The sequence below is a fragment of the Nothobranchius furzeri genome, chromosome 5, assembly GCF_043380555.1.
Source record: "Nothobranchius furzeri strain GRZ-AD chromosome 5, NfurGRZ-RIMD1, whole genome shotgun sequence".
NCBI classification, from domain to species: Eukaryota; Metazoa; Chordata; class Actinopteri; order Cyprinodontiformes; family Nothobranchiidae; genus Nothobranchius; species Nothobranchius furzeri.
The window spans coordinates 46,045,070-46,069,367 of NC_091745.1; the positions used below are offsets into that span (position 1 = coordinate 46,045,070).

A 24,298-nucleotide genomic window follows, 5' to 3' on the forward strand; every position below is an offset into this window, starting at 1 on the left:
AGCAATAAACGCGGAAGTTATATCCAAACACCCGTTGTGTGGGAGAAGCATCGAAATGAACCGTTTAATCTGCCCATCATTTGTGTTGAGAGATCAGCAGTGTTTGGATCAACAAAGTGTGTCTACTTTGATAGTGGAAACTGTATTCATGGCTTACTTTTGTGCATTTAAACTTCAGCCGCCATTGATAGTTGTTAAAAGTTGTTAAACCTGTGCATATGAAACAAAAGCGCTTTTTGTTTATCGATTTATTGTGAAATAACGGAAGTTGTGCTTGTTCCCTTTCCTGTTGGGCGGTTGTGATTCCTGTCCATTGACTGCGGAGGTGCTCCGGCGTCCGGCAAAATTAGGATCGATTCTATTTTTGCCGGACGCCGGAACAGAGGGCGGCGCACTGCCGCAGCAAGGCCGCAGTAGTGGAATGGCTCTGATTGACTACAACGGGACCGATTTTGCTGCGGAGTTCGTGCCGGAGCGGAGCGGAGGTAGTGGAATTTGGGGGTAATAGATTAAATGAGTTTGTTTGTTTTTTTATAGAAACATGTAAAACAAAACATAACCTGCAGTACACTGGTTCTGTTCAGTTTAAAGAAAAGCAGCAGGGAATAGTTAAATAAAAACTACAGAGAATTTACATTTTTAAGACAGATCTAATCATTATTAGGCTTAAGTTGAATAAACAAATGCACATTGAAAACACTTCAATGCTATTTTATTAAAAAGCCTGTTTTTTAAAGCATTTTACCCCCATTTGATGCAAAATAAGTTCTAAGGTCCAATTTACATTAGAAAACATCCTGCTGCATTCAACATTTATAATGCATTTGGTTTATATTAATTACCTACATGAAAATACTCTGTAGTAATGTGTTGTGTACGTTTAACAAGTTCATTCTGTAGCTTAAAACATACATGAAACCATCTAAAGTTAACATGTAAGTTCTGAAAGCTTATAGAATAAACAAAGTTACTTTACCTGAAAACGGTTGTGAACAAACACTGTTGATGGACGTGAAGCTGCTGTAGCTCCTTAATATTCCTGCTCCATTTTCGCTAGCTTTAGCATTTTTCCTTTGCGTGTAGCTGCCGCCACGGCTGTGACGGGACCTACGGGCCACCGTACAGGTGAAGGCTAGACTGTCCGAATTCAGAGTCGCTAACTTCCGGTTTTAGCGGTCTTCAAGGACCCGGCCTTGCTAGACCGGCGAGGACCCGTACTCATAAGCATCCTTCTTGTGGATTTGAACACACCCAGAGACAGACTGGCTGAGGTCATATGACGCCCATACACATCAGTCCTTTGTTAGGGTCATGGTGCATGGCTAAATCATGCCTCAGCGCTCATCACAGTGCCTGCACTACTTCTCTTCTCCCTTTCCCTACCTCCTACATGCATTTCCTTTTGTACCGCTTTATTTTTCTCCTTTTCTGTTCTTGTCAACAGTTTTGTTTCTTTACGTTTTGTGTGTAATCTCCTTTATTCCAGTTGTATGAGGGCCTGCGGCCTCAGGATCTACGGAGGCTGAAGGACATGCTGATAGTGGAGACAGCTGACATGCTGCAAGCCCCGCTCTTCACTGCAGAAGCTCTGCTACGTGCCCACGGTACAGTTAGAGTAAAAGACACAGATATGAAGTATCTGTCTTCACGCAGGTCCCTCTGAAGTTCTCCAGTGAAGCGTAGTGATCAAAACAAACACCACGTTCAGCCATGGGGAAAAACTGAACTTGGTTTTCATTCTATGAAAAAGACAAGAAAACCAAAACACTTGGATTTTTAAACTAATTTATTTACACAAAATTATATTTAAAGTAGCGTGCTGTGGGAAAGTTAAGCCTCAGAAGTGAGTGACTGTTTTTTTAATCACAGTAACTTGATACAAGCATTTGGCAGAATTATCCATCAACTTCTGAGTATAACTTTGTAGCTATTTTCTTAAAAAAATATACATATTTTGTTTAAAATATTCAGTTTGCTTTAAATTTTTATGTACTGTAGTTTAAAATCAAAGATACAGAATAATATCACTTATGTACATAAAACTTCTGTAATAAACCCAAACATTTCAAATGCCAAATAGTTAGTTTTAGATTCTTGTCTTGGTAAATATGATGAAGACATCAAACTTCGTTTACTCTAAAAGGCTAGTTTTATTGTTGTTTTGAGGTAACACTTCTCTTGTAATGATCAAAGTTACGTAAAAAAAGTTAAATGTCAAATTTATGCAATCTCTTTCTGATTTATACATTTTAAAAAGTGGTTTCTCTGCTCCAACTCACTTGATTCAGTGGTTGAATCACTTGTGCAGCAGTGCAGGCTCTGCAGAAGCCTGTTAATCAGCTACTAATTAAAATCAGGTGTGTTGAAGCAGGGTTAAAACCAAAACGTGCTGGATACCGGCCCTCGAGCCCCAGACCTTTGAAATAGTTTGGAGATTTTCTTAAATCCTTCAGCAGACTGATGTCACATTTTCTTCTGTGGTTCTGGGGGTAGTAACGCCATCCATCCATCCATCCTCGAAACCCGCTTATCCACGAAGGGTCTGGCTGGGGCTGGGGCCTATCTCCAGCTGTCTTTGGGCAATCTGTCCAGGGTACCCCGAGCAGGTTGCCAGGCCATTGCAGTGCAAGTGAAGCAACCCCGTATACTGTATATCTAATGTGAATCTCTAATCTAGAATTGATTGACTTTAAAGTTAAACATGTTTTCCAATGTGCACTTTTCATATGATTTTTGCACGTTTTGCCAGATATGCTGAAAATATCTTCAGTTTTTATAAAATGTACACAACTCAACCCCTAAACACCAGAATTTATTATCTTAGTAAATTTATGTGTAAACAAATAGCTTGTTAATATTTGTCCCTTGACTTTTATGTATTACAGATTTGTACCTTTTTTCAGTTTACAAAGGAATATACAAAGTTTACTGTCCTCTTCGCAACAAGCGGCGTCCCTCGGGTTGAGGTGCATAGTGTTAAATAAATAGGGTAAAGAAGAGGATAAATGGGTAAAAATAGAACAAAATAAGATGAGATGGTAGCAATCAGTGCAAATTTAAGTAAGAGATAATAAATGTCTCATTTAAATGTACAGGAAATATATTTTTCTCTGTTTTACAAAACTACTTTTTTGTTTAAACTGTGAACAAAGGTAGCTTTAAAAACGGCTCCCTGGTTAACATCGCCTGGCTCAAATGCTGTAGCTGTGTGTTGATCTGTGTGAACTACATACAGATGCCTGTGGGAGCTCTTAAGGAAGCAAGCAGTGCTATATTTACTCCCCTCTATTATGGGAATGCTGCCTGCTTGTTGGAAAGGGATGAGACATTTTAGGACTTTTGTTAATGTCCAGAAGAAGATCTCAGGGGCCCTGCACATCATCCAATGCTTGTAAACATGAATCTTTTCCAAAACTTCTCCTTGGTGCTCGTCTGCTGCTGTGCCTTCCTGTCAGTCCACAATCATCATTTCCTAAATGTGGAATAAAACTTTTAATTTCAGACTCCTTTTTTTAATAGCTCAAGGCTTGGAGATAATGTTATACTCATTGATTAGTTTTAATTGAATGGAAATGGGGCGAATTGTTGCAAAATTCATTATCTAAACGAGGCCATTTAGAGTCGGAGGCATTTGATTGCTGGTGAAGCGTGTCTCCAGGCTGATAATGTCCTAATTGCCGCTGACCGGGTCATGTTCCTTTATTTTAAGAGGGGAGAATATTGAGACTCAGACGCAGTCCACAAGTCGTTCACAGTTAATGCTGAAAGAGCTTCAGAATGAACAGCTATTCTAAAAGAAAAAAGCAGGTGGCAGCAGGTCTTTGTGGTTGGGAGAGGGAATGTTATGGATTCAGTTTAGGATTGGATTGAATTTACATGATATTGTATGTTTCCTGTTCTCACCCATGTTTAATTGAAGCCTAATTATATTTAAAGTATATTTGCCAATCTCATATTTCAGGGGTGTATATTATTATTTTAATAAGCAACCTTTTTGCTTCAGATTGGGACAGAGAGAAGCTCTTGGAGGCCTGGATGAGCAATGCCGAGGAATGCTGCCAACGCTCAGGGGTACAGATGCCTAACCCACCTCCTAGCGGCTACAATGCCTGGGACACCCTGCCGTCACCACGGACACCTCGCACCACCCATTCCTCCATCACCTCACCTGAGCAAGTCAGCCTCATGCCTTCTGATGAAGAGGCTTCTCTGGTGAGAAAACTCCCACCCCAGTAGATGTGCACTGACGCATGCAGTGGTCCATTTTGTACAGAACACACAATTTTGTGTTTGTGCACCATTACAGTCATAGATTATGGGGACTCTTATAGTCAGGCTTTTTGTGGAAATCTCAAACTACATGACGATCAGCAGAGACTCATTCTAAAAATAAAAAAGTCAGGCAGATAAGAATCATTTAAAAGCTTCAATAATTAAAGGGAAAATGATATTTTGGTTCTTTAGTAGGGTTGCTGACCTTCCAACGTGTGCAGATCTTGTGTGTTTGGTACACACTAAGAGTTCAAAGTAGACTAGTAAAATTGAATGTCCACAGCCAAGGATGTCTGGTCAGTTTGAGTGATTGTTCTCTGAAGTGTACATCAGCAAGCATCTAGACAAAAGGCTGAGGGTAAAAAAAGATGAACAAAAGAAAATTGTAGCGATAACAGAGTTGGACTCCTTCCTCACGCTTTCTTCCACTTGTGAAAAAACTAAGTCGGAAGAGCAGAGTGAGCTGCTAATTTAGCTCCCTTCATCTTGATATGTCTGTTCCCTTTTCTTTGTGCAACTCTTTGAACTCCTAAAAGATAAATGAAGAAGGAAAGCTTCAACTTGTGTTCAAGACTTTGTTAGCTCACTTGTTTGTTATTTTTGAGTTGACAGTGGGGAAATCGACTGTTGACGAAGTGTTAGACATGTTTAAAGGTGCATTTTAGAGTGACGGTGGCTTCCATACTGGTGAGAAACGGAGAAATAAAAGAGCGGACCAGGACAGTTCTTTGGATACTCACACATGATCCTTTTAAAGATGTGGAACACTGAAAATTCATTGTTTAATGATTACTTCTGATTCTGATGGGATTTTCAGATTGCAAGTGAATATTAGGGTTTTCTCTGAAAATTGTATTTGTTATGTTGACCAATGACTAAAACAGGAAACCGAGGCTAAAAGCACTGATTACAACTTCTACCCGTTTGTCAAACATAAAATGACATATTTGAATAAACAAAAGTAACTGGTAATAGAGTAGTATTGTAGCTTTTTGTTAGCTACATAATTAATATGTATTATTTAGTTTTAGACGTATCTAAATTATCTCTAGTTGATACACAACTGCAGCTAATGATTGTTGAAGCTGACAGATCTGACTTTTGTCTGTGAAGCTGTGTTGTATTTGTCATAGATATTCATTTGAAGTGACTCCTAATAGACATGGTGGCACTTAGCAAATCTCCCCGCTGCATTAAAGGGCTCGTTTAAAGCTTACAGTAGATTTTTATCATGTTCTGCCTGTTCACAAATCAATCATGGCATTTTTGAAGAACAGTGCCTACCCTTTGTCTTGAGTAGGTCAGTCTTGCAGTGTAACAAGGCCAACGTGGTTGTGGCTCCTGTTTCTGTGGGTGTGAGAAAACCTCTGCGACTAGAAAAGTCATCAGAGCCACTTGGTGAAGGAGAGGTCGTAACTTTGACATAGCAGCTTTTTCGTGAATCGAGTACTGTTACTGTGTGCAGTCACACCCACTGAAGTGCCTGTTTATTCGGGGCTTGACTTTCCCATCCATTATAAACCACTGGATGATACAATCAGGCCTCCCATCAGAATATCAGCACTGGTCACCGTATTCCAGGTCCGTGGAATTTCAGACAAAACCCCTTTAATGGGAATTATTATGTTTCAACCCATAATGAAAATGCATGAATCGAGTGCTGATTTAATGATCATAAGTGGCTAAACAATGCTTCCATACACAGTGGAAAATCTTGGTGAATGATGATCACCTTTTTCTGCTTTGTAGTGCGGTATCTGCTTTTCTTCCATCTCCTTCTTTGAAGAACCTGTTGACATGTCCTGTGGCCATGAGTTCTGCAGATCATGCTGGGAAGGGTAAGTAAAAACAAAAACCTGGATCTGATCTAATGCTGGACCTTCTACAAATGCCGGGGTCGAGGTCAACATGAATAAATAAAGGCTTTCTACAAAAAAAAGCAGGCAGGAAATATAAAAAAAATAAAGCTTGTCATTAAAATGTGCATACCAATGTGAAAAAAAATCCATTTTATGTGGACTTTTATTTTAAATAAGCAGTTTTATGGTAATATAATGCTGTTTTTAACACAGAAAGCTTGTCGAAGCATTTGTCTGGGTGACATAATCCTACATTTAGAACTGCTTTGATTATTCTGGTCTGTAGTTGCATATGGTAGAATGGAAGCCTTGTGGAAAACCTGGGGGGTTTCTAATCAGTTATCTTCAAGACATACTTTTGATTTCATACAGTCCAGAAAGTCAGGTGTGTAGCTGATTGAGGAAGTGTGGTTATTATTCTGCCATCTCTAAAAGATTTGTTTTTGTTTGGATCATTACGGTAAACAGTCTCTCTCTCTCTCTCGCTCTCGCTCTCGCTCTCTCTCTCTCTCGCTCTCTCTCTCGCTCTCGCTCTCAAAAAGCCTGACTCAGATAAAAGCCCGCTACCATAAGCAGTTTAAGTAAATACAAGCCCTGCGTTTATCAGGGTTTGGCTTGGGAGGTGTTTTATCAGCTTTAGGTTTTTCAGGTTTTATTAAACTGATCTTTTTAAGACCCTCATTGATGTTTGCAATCTCCTACAGGTTTCTAAATCTAAAGATCCAAGAAGGAGAAGCCCACAACATATTCTGTCCAGCCTATGATTGTTACCAGCTGGTACCTGTTGAGGTCATAGAAAGTGTTGTTTCTCGAGAGATGGACAAGCGCTACCTCCAGTTTGACATCAAGGTAAATTCCCATTAGTTTAATAAAAGTATGAGCCACTGAAAGGATGAAACACTTGACTCCTTTGGTGCATCATTGTCACCACAGGAAGTTATCACCAGCTTAGCAGAATAAGTTGTCTATGTGCTTTCAGGTTTAAATCAAACTTGTCTTCTTTATTTCTGTAAAGGCATTTGTAGAAAACAATCCAGCTATTTGCTGGTGTCCTGAGGCAGGATGTGAGAGGGCGGTGCGCCTGAACACTCATGGCCCTGGGACCTCCACTATAGACCCTCTGTGTTTTCCCCTCCTTCGTGCACCTGCTGTAGACTGTGGCAAGGGCCACCTCTTCTGCTGGTCAGTAACCACTCCATACATATCTGTACTCTTACTGGAAAACTCAACATGTTTACACTCATTTGTAGATGTATGTAACATAAACAAGTCAGGTGTTTCTTTCCATTATGCTTTTTCAGATTATTATTTTTACGGATGTCCTGATCCGATCACATGATCAGAAATCGGCCCCGATCACGTGGTTTCAGACTGATCAGGACTCAGGCTTTACTTCCCGTTCCAAGCCCCGATCCGGACTTGGATACTGGGTTCAAATTACAGGAGAGCAACTTGGTTCTCCTAAAGGTTGTCAGGCTCTCCTGATGCCCTTAACTTCCACACCCAGAAGGAGCACAAAAAAGATCCAGTTTTTACCTATATAATATTATATTATATTATTTATATGGACTCAGAGTAGCGGGGATTCTTTTCGGCAGAGATGCAGAGCGGCAGGCAGACCGCTGATTCTTCATGAACTCCAGCTGCGTTCTGCATACGGCCACAGTAACATTTTCCATGTTTCTAAATGGCGTCACCAAAAAATATACAAATAACACACAGTCATTCGTGTCTGTTCATTTTCTCTCTGGTAAGTTCTGTCTGTATTTGAGCATGACGTGTGGACGCGCTTGCGCTGCAGCGCTCGTCACTGGTGCAGCCGGGCAGCGCGGCGAACACTTCGCTTGTTTTGTGGTCAATAGATCAATTTGATCTTCTAGTTAAAAAAGTTACTTGTGAGGTGAAAAAGAAGGAAGCAGACAGAAGTTTTTCTGGAGGACTGGGAGATGCAGGAAGATCAGAGACAGACAGGACAGGAAGATAGGAAAATAAAAACCAAGAAAACAAAACAAAGTTCTTAAAAAAAATAAAATGTAGGTAGATTGATCCCACTACACGTTTGTACCTGTATAAAGCAATAATTTATCAGCATGTAGTATTTATATAGTTGCCCAGGGACGTATCTAAGCATTTTGGGGGCCGAGGCAAAGTAGACCCCTGCCAGGTATTTTAAGCTGAAGTGCTATCTGTTTTTATATTAGACTTTTTTATATTTGCAACAAAGTCCAAAAGTGATGAATTTATGTTATTTATTACTTGATTGTTCAAGCTACCTCACAGAAGTGATCTGTTGTTAAAAATTAAACTAAAAAGGCAATTAGGTAAAAAATAAGGAACATTCTGGAACTGTTTCTTCCTTTTCTTTATTTTTTTTAATGAATCAAAAGTATCGGATCGGGACTCGGTATCGGCAGATTTGCAAAATCAAATGACTCCGACTCGAGGGCAAAAAAACCTGATCGGGACATCCCTAATTATTTTCATATTATTCAATCACGGAGAGGTCTTCGTCTTCCTCCGCTTATCTGGGTCCGGGTCGCGGGGGCAGCATCCCAATTAGGGAGCTCCAGACCGTCCTCTCCCCAGCTTTCTCCACCAGCTCCTCCGGCAGGACCCCAAGGCGTTCCCGGACCAGATTGGAGATGTAACCTCTCCAACATGTCCTGGGTTGACCCGGGGGCCTTCTGCCGGCAGGACATGCCCGAAACACCTCCCCGGGGAGGCGTCCAGGAGGCATCCTGACCAGATGCCCAAACCACCTCAACTGGCTCCTTTCGATCCGGAGGAGCAGCGGTTCTACTCCGAGTCCCTCCCGAATGTCCGAGCTCCTCACCCTATCTCTAAGGCTGAGCCCGGCCACCCTACGGAGGAAACTCATTTCGGCCGCTTGTATCCGTGATCTCGTTCTTTCGGTCATTACCCAAAGCTCATGACCATAGGTGAGGATTGGGACGTAGATCGACCGGTAAATCGAGAGCCTGGCTTTCTGGCTCAGCTCCCTCTTCACCACGACAGATCAGCTCAGCGTCCGCATCACTGCAGACGCCGAACCAATCCGCCTGTCGATCTCCCGATCCCTCCTACCCTCACTCGTGAACAAGACCCCGAGATACTTAAACTCCTCCACGGAGAGGTGTCACTGTAATTTAATCATCTTAGTAAATTTCCTTGTACAAGTGCTTATGTAATGTGTGTGTGTGAGAGAGACAAGTTCTACAAAGGCAGAATAACACAGATGCTGTATTGTCCTCCACCTTCTGTTCTCTGTATTCCTGGTTTTCACACTGCCCCTGCAGTTCCCTTTCTGTTACCACTCACCTTCATCCCACCACTATTAATCCTACCTAATTATAATAATGAGACCTCCGTGCATCTCACTTCAATAAACTGGTGTTGAAAGTGGCTTTTGGGTTTGCTGAGTAATTTAATAAAAGCCGTTGTTAAGATGAAGAGATCTTACTTGTGTTCGACATAAACATAAACATGAGGAGCACATATGGTTTAGAGACAAAACGGGTCACCCAAGGATGGTAATCTTACACGAGCTCTGCATTATATTTATGTTCTTTTTTTAAACAAAAGAAGTTGACAAAACATCAGAGTGTGTTTTTGTTTTCCTGTTTCCAGTTTATTGGTCTGTATTTATTCCAGGGAATGTCGAGGGGAAGCCCATGAGCCCTGTGACTGTGACACCTGGAAGTTGTGGCTGCAGAAAGTCACTGAGATGAAACCTGAGGAATGTAGGTATTCAGTGTGATTTACTATCTTTATGTTCAGCATCTTTGACACATTTAGCCACTTCTCTACATTTCCATCCATTTTATTTTATGAACTGTGTAAATCAAGTTTGTTTTTTCTATACATTATGGTGTTTTCTACGTCAGTGTTCACATCAAGCTGATTAAGTTATTACATTCTAAATTGTTCTAACAAAAGGTTAGTCCATTAGCCAATCACATTGGAGACTAGACGAGTGATTAATTTGGAACCAAACTGTCTGAAATGTGTTAACGGTAAATCAGTTAATGACACTGTTTTCATAATAAATTATTAATTTAATTGATCGTCGTACTTATAAGGAGACTGCAGAGTTTAGGGGCAGTAATTGGACTGTAAGCAATGCAGTAGATGATTTAAAATGCCCCAAGTTGCTCCTAAGTGCCATTTTGCTGATGTGACAGTAGAAAGATAACGTCAATTATTTTGTTTTGGGACCATCTCCTCCTTCGATTTCCCAAGATTCTGTTTCATGTTGGCATTTCAAACGAGAGATCAGAGATGGTTTGATAATAGCCAATTACTCTGTGTGTGTGTGTGTGTGTGTGTGTGTGTGTGTGTGTGTGTGTGTGTGTGTGTGTGTGTGTGCTTAGGCATATTGGGAGATGTCTAAAATATCTAAGCACACATTATTCAGACAGGACAATTTCCCGCTCACCGTAACGGTCTGTATTGATGTTGTGGTAATAGCCATTTTCATTTGATCTCATTATGCTTTTATTTGTTGTTTTTACCTCCTCCTATCCCCACTGAAGTAGCAGGTGTGAGCGAAGCTTTCGAGGATGCAGCCAACTGCTTATGGTTACTCACCAACTCTAAAGCCTGCCCCAGCTGCAAGTCTCCAATACAGAAAAACGAGGGCTGCAACCACATGCAGTGTGCTAAGGTGAGTCTAGATGGGTAGTTTTTACATTAGAAAGACGGTGTGTGAGCCTCTGTTTTACTTCGCTGAATGAAAGTTAATTAGCTTCCGAGAAAATTACCTGGTTGAAACGACACATCTTACCTATTGCTAATGTCCTAATTTGCAAGACATTGTGTTTAAATAACATGGAACATTTTACTCTGTTTTCAATTGATGACATCAAACTATTATTACATTATTACAATTCATGAATGTTTTTATCTGGTAACATTTTGCTTCGGAGTGTAGCAGGCTTCATTTGATTGACACAAGGAGACAAAGAAAACAGGAGGAAGATCAGAGAAAAATAAACTCAAGTTTCTTTAGTCTGGGGCCATTTCAAGCAAAAGACTGGGTCTATTTTGAAATCAAATTAACGTACCAGAATCCAGTCTCAGCAGAAAGCTAAAAGGTGCTGAAATGTCAATCGTATTTGATTGCAGCACAAAGTTTGTTCAAGTGTAAAGAATCCAATTTGTAAAGCAAATACAGTCACAGGAAAAAGTCTAAACAGATTTTATTTCAACTCTGTGAGGTTTTAGATCAGGATAAAAATGTCCTAAGGTGAACATGTGTGACATTACAGAGCTTCTCTTAGCTGGTCTGGAGCATACAGGTTTGTGTTTACACAAATGTTACAACCTGGAAGATATTTTCATTTCAGTGTCACACACTTGCACACAGTTCAGTATTTTATTTGTTCTGAAAAGGAAACTTGTGAGCTATTAATTTTTCTGAAAGTATTTTTGAGTTAATTATGGTTTTTAACCTCTTAAACCTGACGGACCCGGTACCGGGTCCGGAATTACTTCCGGTTTTAAAGTCGTTCCAAAATCATGCTCACTGTTCACCAGTATAACCAAACTACACATGTACATAACGGGAAGAAGCTAGTCTAAACAATAAAAACATTGTTTTCCACCCCAGCAACACCTAATTCACACACTGAACCTTTAAATCAACCGGAAGGAAAAAACACCTACTTCACATATTAAGCAAAGCCTGAGAAAAACACACAATAGAATTAATTCTAACAAACAAACAGATGGCTTGTTTTAGTCAATTAATTAATGAAATGATTGAAAGTAATAAATAATTTAAAATAATCCAAAGATGCAGCCTCAGTTCTGTGTCCTTGAAGAGAACAAATATGGAGATAAATGTACATGAAAGTCAGTTTTATTGATGTAGAGTAGTCATAAATAATGTTGAAACAGTTTCTACGACACAAAATGAAAAGGTAATTGGTAAGTTTTTTTTTAATGTAATTTAGCATTCTGGGAAACAGTCTGAAGCCTTTCACAATTTTACACTCAGTCCAGGAATTAAGCAGAAATGTTGTAAGCAGGCTGGCTGTGAGGAATCAACATTTGCTTTAGTCCTTCTGCAAGACTGCAAAGTAATAATGAGACTGAGCTATCACTCCACTATACAGTGTTATGAATATATATTTAGTGTTGAGATGGGCAGGATCATGTTATAAAATTAGTGCTAAAGAGATAGATACCAACACATGTAGTTAAGTCACTGACTCAGCATTAACCCATTCGGGTACATCATGACCCCTTAGGCCTAATTTATACTTCTGTGTCTGCGTCGTACGGAGACGCGCAATGCCATTATCCATCGTTGCAAGAGCTCTCCACCAGGCACGCAAGGACAGATTGAGTCAAGCCCACTTTTCTAAACATTCGTTGAACAAGATGAAGACCATGATTAGTCAGGTCGCCGCTTCCCTTAAATGTGTTAACAGCGCCGCCATTGCCCCCTCAAAAAATAAGAAAGCCGACGATATCTAGTGGCAGGCAGAGAGCAGCGTGAAGAATTCCTTTCGTATTAACTCTAAAAATATCAATGTGTTATTCACCTGTGACTGGAGTATACAGATCCGCAGCAAGCACTTTATTCTTGGACGGAAATGACGGGAAACGTTAGTTTTTAGAGGTGACAAGTGCATGAAGAGGTGGAGGAGAATGTGGGACAAATTTATTCATGTTAAAAGGCCTCTGAAATACAAAAAACAGTATAAACACAATAGTAAATACTCCATCGTGGACCAGATGCATGACTGGATTTCCCAGAAAAGCGCTACGCCCTCTGTTATCCTGGCAGGGAATTGCTTAGCAACACTCCCCAGGTGACGGAGAAATTCAAAGGCAAAATGTCTCCGTCAGTGCGTGTGAATGTCTTCCTCACAGAGGTAGCATAAACTAGGCTTAACCCAGCAGATGATTAACAGATGGATTAACTGTTAAATGTAAAACTTCTCTGTTTGAGTCAGCTATTTGAAGATGGTTTAAGGTTACTGTCTGGGTTTGTACAATAGTTAAAAAAAACACTCTTTTGCCAAAAAACAGTGGAGGATAAAGTTATTCCATGTTGTCAGATAGGAGAAAAATCGGTGGGTTTGTCATAGGGATGGGTACCGAATTCGATACTTTTTAAGGCACCGGCCAAATCCATAGCACCGATTCACGTCATATGAAACTGTGCCTTTTTTCGGTACTTGTGCCACACGCCGGCGCAAGAGCATAATGTCGTCAGTCACTGTGGGCGAGCTGTAAACATAGCATGGCAGACAGGAAGCATTCTGAAGTTTATATCAACTTCACTAAATGGGATGGGTAACTGGGTGATGATGACACCAGTGACAACAATCTGCGTATGAGGCATCTTATGGGCTCGACACACGGGAGGCGACATCGCCTCTCCTCCATTCGTTTTCAATGAGACATGCGCGACAAAGCGATAATCGCGGGTCTCTCTCCTACTAAGCGAAACGCGAAAAACGTGCGTGTGAAATTTTGCACTCGTGCACGTGCCGTGCACGGACGACCCAGCGACGCGATCCCAGAAAGTTGAACCATTTTCAACTTTTCATTGCTGTCGCTCGGACGAGGACCAATCAACGGAGGTTTCATTCACTGACCAATGAGCGGACAGGATGCTCCATACATCTCCGAGCAAACATGAAGGAGAAGTTGATTATTATTATGTTTTATATAGTAAAATCAGAAGTAAGATTTCACATAACTCTATCAGCACCTTGTGAAACATCATATCTACCACTTTAACAGCTTAAATAACCTTAATTCCCTCCAACGTGACACAGCCAAACAAAACAACGGAAGTTTCGATTTCGCCATGGAACAGAACGCGTAGACGGCTTTGCCGCTGGCCGCTGCCGCAGATCGCCTCCCGTGTGACAGGTAATAAAAGCGACAGCGACAAATTTCGCTGATCGCGGTCGTTTGTCGCCTCCCGTGTGTCGAACCCATTAATCTGCTCCAGCAGCAAAATAAATTGTTCAAGATCACATTAGCTTGATAGTTTAGTTTTTGTTTACATAGCTAATGGTGAATTTGTGTTCTCCTCAGAAATTCCAACTTCCGAGTAGGAAAAATTAACAGTTTGAAAATGAACGGCAAAAAGGAATGGGGATTCACAATAAATTTAGTTCACAGCAAAAATGTTTGCTTCAGTGTAATTAGCAGTTTATGAAACTACAAGGACCCACCATCACAGTTTGTCCAGAGGGGAAAGGAGAGGAACAGGAGCACATGGAGCTGGTTTAGTTTGTGAAACACCTCAATATTAAAATACAAACTGTTGTATGTATCGAAGGTTGCTTTAGTTTCATTTGTAGTTTATAACACATGGTCTCCTCATCAGAGTTATTCCAGAGAGCATAGAAGAGGATTTGGAGAACATGGAGCTGGATTTGTTTTTGCGTCATTTAGAAACAGTTGTTAAAGCTTTTCATATTGAAGAATTTTGTACAACAGTAAGATGATAAAATACAACCAGTTGTATGTCATTTATCATGATATTTATCAAATATAGTTATATATTGGGAAAATAATATATATTTAATTAACCCTCAGGCTTCATTAGGGACATGTTTGTCCATTTGGGCAGTTTTTTTTAGCTTTTCTTTTGGATGCCATTTCACCATTGTTTGTGCATATGGCACAAAATTTTGTCGCAAATCCCCTTTTTTTGAATTTTGAAAATAGACCAAGGGAACACTATGAAAAAAGCCACTACAGTAATCCCTCGTTTATCGCGGTAGATGCGTTCCAGACCTGGCCGCGATAGGTGAAAATCCGCGAAGTAGGGACTCCCAGCATGCCCCTCGCGGGGATTCCCTCCACGTCGCACCTACGTCACAAACCGCGGCTATAAACGGAAGTCGCCTTTCCAGCTCACCACTCAGTCATCGTTTCTTCAGATTCATGATCAGAGTTTCCAACCTACCGATCAATCCAACGAACTATCAGCTCATAGTAAGTTATCTTACTTACTTCTGGAAAGCCCGGCATTTCCGTGTCACTTCGTTGACGCTCGAACGCTCGGGGGTTTCCTAGATCAGCCGGCGTTTCACCGACGCTATCACTTCCGCGTCTGTGAAACCACACTCCCTACAAGAACTCCCGAATCCAGCCGACCTGTCTGACATACAGTACTATATTTAATTATCGTATGATCACATTCTCTTTTTGTGGGTAAAACTCAAGAAAAATTTTTTTTACTTGGTTTTTTTAGTTTTATTACAAAAAGTGCATTTTATGATGAAATTGATGAAAAAAAAAAACAAGACTTTCTTGATATTTTGCATAGAAAAATACCGCGAATCAGTGAAAAATGCCGCAAATCTGCGAATTCCCCCTGAAAAATGCTCCAAAGAAAAAATCCGCGAATCCGCGATGAACGAACCGCGAAGTAGCGAGGGATTACTGTATACATAGCCACTGTAGTCATTAGTGGACAAAAATGTCCGCTGGTAAAAAATGGCAATAAAAATGTATACATTAATTTTCTTTCTTTATTTTTTTTTTGCTGTTTTTCATAGATCTGTTAAACAACTTCAGTCCTTCTCAAACATATAAAAACTTCCATCATTTTGAGGATTTTAACTCTTCAAATGCCAGTTTGGTTACTCAAAGTCGTTTCTGTAATTTATTTTAAAAAACACAAGAAATTAGTTATTTTCCAAAAAAAACAAACTTTCTCTTCCTGGGGCATTTATTATAAATCAGTCTTGGTTATGTTATGAAATATCTTAAAAAAAAATTGCATCAATAGTTTTTGTGTAGCAACAGATTGATCTTAGTGGACAAAAACGTCTCAATGACTTCCATTCAAAATCACAGTTTTTGATCCTGCAACAAATAATCTTGCTTTCTATGACATTAGGGTTTCATTTTGGAGAAAAGTAGTGAAATTTATCATTTTTACTGTTCACCATCAAATTCAGACAGGTGTATAAACATACCAATTGTTTTTGTTTTCTACACATTGAAGTTCAGTAAGAGAGTCAAACTGTGTTTTATTTACTTATCAGTTCTCAGGTTGACCTTTTGACTTCAATACAAACAGCAGAAGATCTAAAGAAATGTGTAGACTTTCTCACCTGGGCCACATATGGAGAAATGACTGAATTTAGTGACGAACAGTAAAAAAGCATAAATTTGACTACTTTTCTCCTAAATGAAACCCTAATATCACAGAAAGCAAGATTATTTGTTGCAGATGATACAGGATCAATAACTGTGGTTTGCATTGAAGTCAGTGGGACAGTTTTGTCCATAACAGGCACAAGAGGGTGATACATTTTAAATCTGCTGCTACACAAAAACTAAAAGCATAAAATGTGATATTTTGCCACACTCTTGACATATCCAAGGCTGATTAAAAAAATCAGTTACTCAAAATATGTTTTATATAAAATATCTCCTGTTTGTCTGCTTTTTCATGAAAAAATGAGCGTCACATAATCAAACTGGCATATAAAGGGTTAAAATTTAGATAAATATACAATATTTGATTGTTTTGATCAGAACTGAAGTTGATCACAATATGCAGCGAAGCAGGAAAAAAATATTAATCTGAAGCAGTTTTAAAAGTGTATGTTTTTGTCCTCTGATGGCTCGAGTGTATAGTAAATTTTAAATCTGTCGCTATGTAAAAACTATAAATGCAAAAAGTTTTAGATATTTAATAACATAATAAAAACTGATTTGTAATAAACGTCCCAGGCAAAAAAAAAGTTTTTTTTTTTAGAAAATAACTCAGTTTTTTTGTTTGTGTGTGTGTGTGTGTGTGTGTGTGTGTGTGTGTGTGTGTGTGTGTGTGTGTGTGTGTGTGTGTGTGTGCGTGCGTGTGTGTGTGCGTGCGTGCGTGTGTGTGTGTGTGTTATTTTTTTTTTCATAAATTACAGCAATGACTTTGAGTATTCAAACTGGCATTTCAAGGGTTAAAAGCCTCAAAATGAATGAATTTTTTATATGTTTGAGCAGAGCTGAATTTGTTTAACAGATCTACGAAAAAAAGCAACAAATATATTAATGTATACATTTTTTTATAGCCAATTTTACAAGCGGACGTTTTTGTCCTCTAAAGACTGAAGTGTATAGTAAATTTAAGTGAAGCCTGAGAGTTAAAAAACTGATTTAAATAATTATTAAACACTCAAAGGTATCAAATTGGTACCGTTAAGTACCAGTATCGATTCATAGGTACCGGGAATTGGTACCGTATCGATTAAAATGTCAAAGGTACCCATCCCTAGACTTTGTCAGAACCAAAACTTTTAAAGCAGAGTAGGATTTGTGATGGTTGAGGTGATTTGCTGCTGGCAATCTTGATCATTTTTATAAATTCCTTTTGTCTCCTAACCCTACTCTACAGTAAATCCAGTAAATCACAGCGTTGGAAAACAGAAGCACAGCAATCTCAGTTGCGTCTCTTGGCTGAAAAGGGAGAGGGATTTAAGTCATGACTCAACCACTCTGGTAACATTTCAAGTGCATTGGAGAGGCTGCTGCTAGCTTCCTTTGAAACTTCCTGCCAGGATGGTCAGTTTGCAGACTTTTATCAAAGCTTTTCTGAAGCGATCGATCGGCTATCTGTAAAATTACACTTATTGCTGACTTGCTAGACTTTCTAGAACTGGTGTTTTTGCTCCTCCTGGTTTCTTAAATGTGATCAAACCAAAGATCTGTGGCATGGCTTTGGCATTTTTAGGAGTATGGTATGTTTTGGTAGCATCGTATGTTAGAATCGTAAGCATTTGTCCCAGTTTTTGATCTCTACATAAATAAAGCATGTTTAATTCATAAAGAGTCCATCTGCAAAAACAGGTAACTCATATGTTAATTTCCTTTTACCAGCTTTTGACTAGTGGTGCAGAAAGACTAGTGTACACTGGTGAGTTGGTAAATATAGATGATGAGATGATCAGACCTGTTGTCTGATCACCATCGAACTGTGATCTTTTATTTTATATCTACACGTTTTTGTCTGTGCCAGCCCCGTTGGTGCTTTATTTTCATGTTAAAATGGCTGACTAATGATTGATATCCGTTTTGGTGAAATTGAGTCACTTCCACAGGCTGGGGGGCCTCAGGGAGCCGGACCGTTTTGACCCTTTTTTACCTCAGAAGAAATGACTTTAACCCTCTGCCTGAAACGCGGGACTCAGTGTTGCCAAGGAACCACTCTGTCCTTCCCTCGGCGTTGGCGTCACACTTTCCTGTCCTGCTTCTGTTGTCTCTATTTTACCCACTCGTTTTTGTGTGTATCTGCCCCCCCACCCCCCACCCCCATTTCTGAGATCTGTTATCAGTTTTTTGTGAAGTGTCATCATGTACGCGTGGTGTTTCCAAGACAACATAGATGTCAGCCTTTTGTGTTGCTCTAGCTAACTTGTCATCCACCGAAGCTCTTGAGACACAGGGAGAGAAATCACTTAGACCCAAAGCAGAACGGAGTCGCTCGTTGTTGTTTATCAGGACCAAAGGGACCTGCTGATCTCTGATGATGTCAGTGTGCCTTCTAGTGGCAGCAGATTACAAGGATTCATAGCAGCTTTGATGAGACCAAGATTACACGAGGTCTTCTTTTAAATTTGCAAATGGACATGAAAAACCAATGTTGTATGTGGTGTTGGTGGGATTTCTGACATTTGTAACTGATATTCAGCAGCTACACAAGCAGATCTGTCTCTGCTTGTATTCTGTGCAGTCTAAGACGTGGCTTCTGGCCAAAGCAGATTTGTTTGAAAAACTCAAGTAATTATTTTATTTTCTGTCTCCCTTTAGTGTAAGTATGACTTTTGTTGGATCTGTCTGGAGGAGTGGAAAAAGCACAGCTCATCAACAGGTGGCTACTACCGCTGCACCCGCTACGAAGTCATCCAGCAGGTGGAGGAGCAGTCCAAGGAGATGACAGAGGAGGTGCACAATAAAACTCAGCCGCTTTTTCATTTCAGTACAATTTCAGCCCCTAAGTGTGGGAATATGGACAATAGAGACAAGAGACAGTCTTTAGTTAGTGACAGTGATGTTTGGTAAATAGTTCTGAAGATGAAAAGCTTCCAAGTACCGCAGATATTTTTTCTGTTTCATGCATTCTTCTTTGTCAAAACAAGGTGTGGATTGTGCCCAGTACAACTTTAGTGTTTTTCCAGTAGGGTTAGGTTTAGTGACACCATGTTTTCACCTCAAAGTCATCTTCAGCCTTAACTGACTTTGGTGTCCTTGATGTTTTAATCAGAGTTTATGATGGACCTGCTGGATAACTTTTCACACATTTTCTACAATATTCTTTCAGAATAATGAGCTGATTTTTCTGTTATTTCTGCTAAATGCATTTATAAACAATGGCATTATTATAACCAGAATAGTTTTGTACTATTTGCACCAGTACTTAATAAAATGGCAAAAGCGCCATCATTGATGGTGAGACTGTCAGGCAGCCCATTTGGAAAAGTTTCACTTACTCTGAACCTTCTTGTTATAAAAGCAAACAAAAATATGTTAGTAAAGCCAACAATCTATTTGCCCAGTGTGTTTCTCTGAGAGGTAGTCCAGAGCAACAGCCAATAGGAGTGCTTATGTCTGAAAAAGAGTCTTTCAAATTCTCCTCATCACAAGCAGAAAGAAGTGCACTTTTCAGTTTTGTATAGCATTCGCCTCAATTAGAGGTATGAATTGAACCTGAGGCACTGTTTACTTTTACTCCTCATACTCAGGATATTTACTCTTTGTGAGAGGGAACAAACACGCTCAGGAGCTTATTATTGACTATGACTCTGTCTCTTCATGGTTTTGCAGGCAGAGAAGAAGCACAAAAGCTTCCAGGAACTCGATCGTTTTATGCACTACTACACACGCTTCAAGAACCATGAGCACAGCTATCAGGTAAGCGTTGCCCTCCAGGGTTGTCTGCTTTGCATTATATATAAACAGGGTGCAGTTAAAGTAGCCGAAGAGACCATGTCTTATAACTGACTTTCACTTTAATACACTGAAGTACCAAATTATAGACTACATGTGTCTACAGCACGGTTAGACACTCAGTTATATAGTTTATCAACAAAAAAAGTTGGTTTGGGGGTGACTTGCTCTTTAAAATGGGTGCAACCATGCACTCATGTACATACACACACACACACACACACACACACACACACACACACGCGCACACACATATGCACAAATCAACGACTCAAAGAGCTCAACAAAGTCCGAGGTGTTACTTTGGCCTCAGATACTGATCTGATGGCAGCAATGGGAAGCACGCCTAATCCATTAAAGCCCCACAGTTCAGTAGGTCCTAAAGATCTATTGCTATCATCCTATTCCAGACACCCCATTCCTCTGGTGTTTATTGCTCACACCCTGGCTGGTCAGGCATCTTCAGCACCATGAGGAGGAACAACTCGGTTTAATCCAGGTGTTCATAATGTTGTGGCTGATCGCTTCATCCAGGCCATAAATCTGGCTTGCTTATAAAAGCCCTCTTTCCCACCGCTGTTAATTTACTGAACTTTATTTACTGGTTGCCTCTTCATTACGTGGTCAGACAGAATTCCCAAGATTGTTTCACTCAACAATAAAACCTTTTGTCCTCCTCACAACAGCTCGAGCAGCGCCTGTTAAAAACTGCCAAAGAGAAGATGGAGCAACTCAGTCAGGCGCTGATTGGAAGTGAGTGTGCAGTCTGGCATACTAGTGTCAGTCTTAATTACACATTTAGCTGCATCTTAATCCACTCCACTGATGATATTCTGTCATGGGTCAGACTCCCAAACCTCAGCACAATTTTACCACAAAGGTTTTGTAATTATTACCGGCAGAAGCTTTAGTTACTATAACTCAGCTGCAGAAAAGGCCGTGGTAAAAACAGTTTAGACAGTCTAGAACAGTTTTAACAGAAAGTGTCCATCAGTTTTTTTTTTATTTGATCTATTTTTGTGTTTCTTAGGGGACGGAGGCCCACCTGACACCACTTTCATTGAAGATGCTGTCCTAGAACTTCTTAAGACTCGGCGTATCCTCAAGTGCTCTTATCCTTATGGGTTCTTTCTGGAGCCAAAAAGCACAAAGAAGGAAATCTACGAGCTTATGCAGGTTTCAGGGCTACTTACTAAGAAGAAAGACATTTTCTCAGCAGTCCTTCCTACACAGCCCATCTGAGATTGGGGCTTAAAGCTTTCTGCCTCGTGATCTTCACTCAGTAATGCTAGTACATCTTGGCTTTTAGTTAAACATATTGCGGTATTTAATTTATGATCACTAGGAATAATACAGAATGTCCTCCCCTGTATCTCTCATATTAAAACTTCTCAGGGCTCCGAGTGATGCTTGTCTCAGTCTTAACAAAATCTGAATACATTGGTTCATTTTTAAAGACCTAAAGTAAAAGCAGTTTATTCCCAAGGCTGCTTCTAACACAAGTGAACGTTACAGTTTATGGAGATGACTTAATGTTCCTGTCATCTTTAAAGTGTATTTATGTATTTTTTATGTTTACTCCCATTTGAAGGTCTATTCTTGTAAAACCGTTTCTCAGTTTTCTGCCTGTCTTTGTAACCCCAGACGGATTTGGAGATGGTGACTGAGGACTTGGCTCAAAAGGTTAACAGGCCTTATCTGCGAACTCCACGACACAAGATCATTCGGGCAGCATGTCTCGTACAGCAGAAGAGACAGGAGTTCCTGGCCTCAGTAGCCAGGGGGGTGGCCCCAAACGACTCTCCTGAAGCCCCAAGGCGCAGGTGATGTACCTACAGGAGCTCAGGAAACATGTTGAGCTGCTTTTTGCTAAAATCCGTTGACATTAGGGCTGGGCAATAAATCGAAAATTTATCATTATCAAAATTTCTGACTCTTTCCCATGTCAATAAATTTGATAATAAAAAATGAAAAGTGTGCAGGCTGGCAACATTCATGTCCCTTTAAGAAGCTGTACCACCTGTAATACATGTGACAGCCCCATCTAGTGGACAACTTTGGTTTCTGTGGATACCTGTAGTTATTGTCCATTTATCGTTATCGAGGTGAAATCCACAATATATTGTGATATTGATTTTAGGCCATATCACCCAGTCCTAATTGACATACAATAGGTGAAATCTTGTTTAATATAAGTAAACGTGCCTCATTATCCTTACAATGTCAGCTCTCAGTAAGTCTTACACTAGTTCTTCTCTGTCTGTTGCCAACAGTTTTGCTGGTGGAACATGGGACTGGGAATACCTAGGCTTTGCATCACCTGAGGTAACAGATCATTGGTTAAAAAGATGTTTGTGTTCCAGGAACTCCACATTTAAAAACATCATATGACAAAAAGTCTCTGAAGAAATGTTGATAGTTGGTGTACAGAAAAATGAATCAGCGGTAGATGTACTCCAACAAAGTAGAGAAAGGCAGGAAAAGAGGATGAACAGAAATAGAGAGAAGGATGAAAGAGGAAGGAGCAGAGAGGTGGTGTGACAGCAGACAACTGCTCTTTAAATAAAAACGAAGAGACTGCAACACAATAGTAGTTGTGCAAAAACAAATAAAATATTAGAAAAACTCTTGACGTAAAGACTGGCTGGGACTAGTGTTGACTGGTGTAAATGTTCACGTTTCTGTGTTGCAGATAGGATCAGTTTACCTATTGTTTAGAGAAGAAAAAGATTTTTTTTTAATATGGAAGCCAGCAGGAGCTTTATAGTGCATTCTCTTCATTCTGGGGGTATCTGAGGAACAGCAACAACAGACGCTTTAGGTGAAAACTGATGAATGATTAAAATTTTGAGTTAAAAATAAGAAAATAAAAGATTTAGGTAAAAGCAGCTTTAAATAAAAGGATCTTTAGCTGGTTTTTTTAAGTATCCAGACTGTCAACGCTACATAAGGATGAAGGAAGATCATTCCAAAGTCGGTATTCAACAGTCTGGAAGAAGCAATCACCTCGACTTTTATATCTGGTCTTTGGAACTTCTAGAAGGTTCTGGTGCGTGGACCTGAGGGCTCGGGTTGGAGCATAAGGCTTTACCAGTTCAGTAATATAGGGAGGAGCTTGACCATGAAGAGCAGTGAAAGTTATAATCAGGATTCTAAAATGAACTCAGAAGTTAACGGGTAACGAGTGCAGAGACATCAGAATAGGAGTGATGTGTGCTCTTCTGTTTGCTCCAGTTAGGAGCCTCGCTGCAGAGTTCTGGACCAACTTAAGGCGGTCAAGGGCTTTTTTTGTTAAAACAGAGTGTGTTACAGTAATTTAGACTGGAGGAGATAAAGGCATGGAGAACCATTTCAAGTTCATGTTTTGACATCAACCTTCACAGCTTGGAGAGACACACTGAACATTAGTAGAAACATGAGGGAACCAGCCTTTTCAAACCGTGTTGTGGTTTTAAACACATCAAAAGTGCTACCAGCCAAATTCTTTATGCTACAGTAAAACTACTAACTTAGTAGAATATTTCTCTCTCCTTTGTTCTTTTCACTCTGAAGTAATACGTTTAATCAGCTGTGTCTAACTAGCTTAATCAGCAATGTCTTCTGCATTGGTATTGAGTCTAAAAACTGGGTGATAACATAAGGAGTGATAATTGTTGCTGCTGTAAAAGTGAAGTCATACAAGCATATCCTTCTGGTAGCCAGACTTACGCAGTACATTACTTTCCTCTTTCAGACCATGTCTGTGTCTTTTCAGCCCAAACGGCTAGCTTTGTGTGTTTTTGACAGGAGGAAATGTGTGGGGGTTCACCTTTTTTAGCTACCATACACATCTGACTTGATGTTCGCACAGCTGAGAGGGAGAGGAGGAGTGTTACTCAACAATGCGCACAACCTGAAACATTCCTTCTTTCCGTTTATGATGAATCATAAAAACAGCTTGTGCCCCAGAAACCCTTTCATGAAAATAATGCTGTAATGGTTTTAAGACAGGTGTTTTTAGATGTTGGTGCATTCTAGTACTGCTGCATTCCTTCCAAAAACAATAATGGTTAAGATCGCAAAATAAATAAATAAATAAATAAATAATATAAATGATGGTTTAATGTGGTTGAAAGCTTCTCTGCTCGCTGATATGTGATATATCAGAATTTGCCATCCTCAGGTCTTGGTTTGAAGTTTTGCTTCTGTTTTTTACATCATTAGAATAGTTTTACAGAATGGTTGGACATAAGGACAAAAAACTCTTT

At 39.9% G+C, this 24,298-nt stretch overlaps 1 protein-coding gene across 6 annotated transcripts in view; it reads left to right on the top strand.

Annotated features, from left to right (window-relative positions):
* Window positions 1-24,298, top strand: part of LOC107378770 (ankyrin repeat and IBR domain-containing protein 1) — a 46,620-nt gene that overhangs the window by 10,728 nt on the left and 11,594 nt on the right. For 5 of the 6 annotated variants that reach the window (XM_054741331.2, XM_054741330.2, XM_054741333.2 and 2 more), the window contains 13 exons: window positions 1,487-1,604; window positions 4,004-4,212; window positions 6,022-6,110; window positions 6,836-6,980; window positions 7,147-7,313; window positions 9,783-9,871; window positions 10,664-10,794; window positions 18,915-19,049; window positions 19,929-20,015; window positions 20,738-20,804; window positions 21,082-21,227; window positions 21,696-21,874; window positions 22,325-22,376. In XM_054741331.2, the coding sequence (XP_054597306.2) occupies window positions 1,487-1,604; window positions 4,004-4,212; window positions 6,022-6,110; window positions 6,836-6,980; window positions 7,147-7,313; window positions 9,783-9,871; window positions 10,664-10,794; window positions 18,915-19,049; window positions 19,929-20,015; window positions 20,738-20,804; window positions 21,082-21,227; window positions 21,696-21,874; window positions 22,325-22,376 (1,614 nt within the window). The remainder of the gene's footprint in view (window positions 1-1,486; window positions 1,605-4,003; window positions 4,213-6,021; window positions 6,111-6,835; window positions 6,981-7,146; window positions 7,314-9,782; window positions 9,872-10,663; window positions 10,795-18,914; window positions 19,050-19,928; window positions 20,016-20,737; window positions 20,805-21,081; window positions 21,228-21,695; window positions 21,875-22,324; window positions 22,377-24,298) is intronic. The other variant, XM_054741334.2, reaches the window with a different exon arrangement.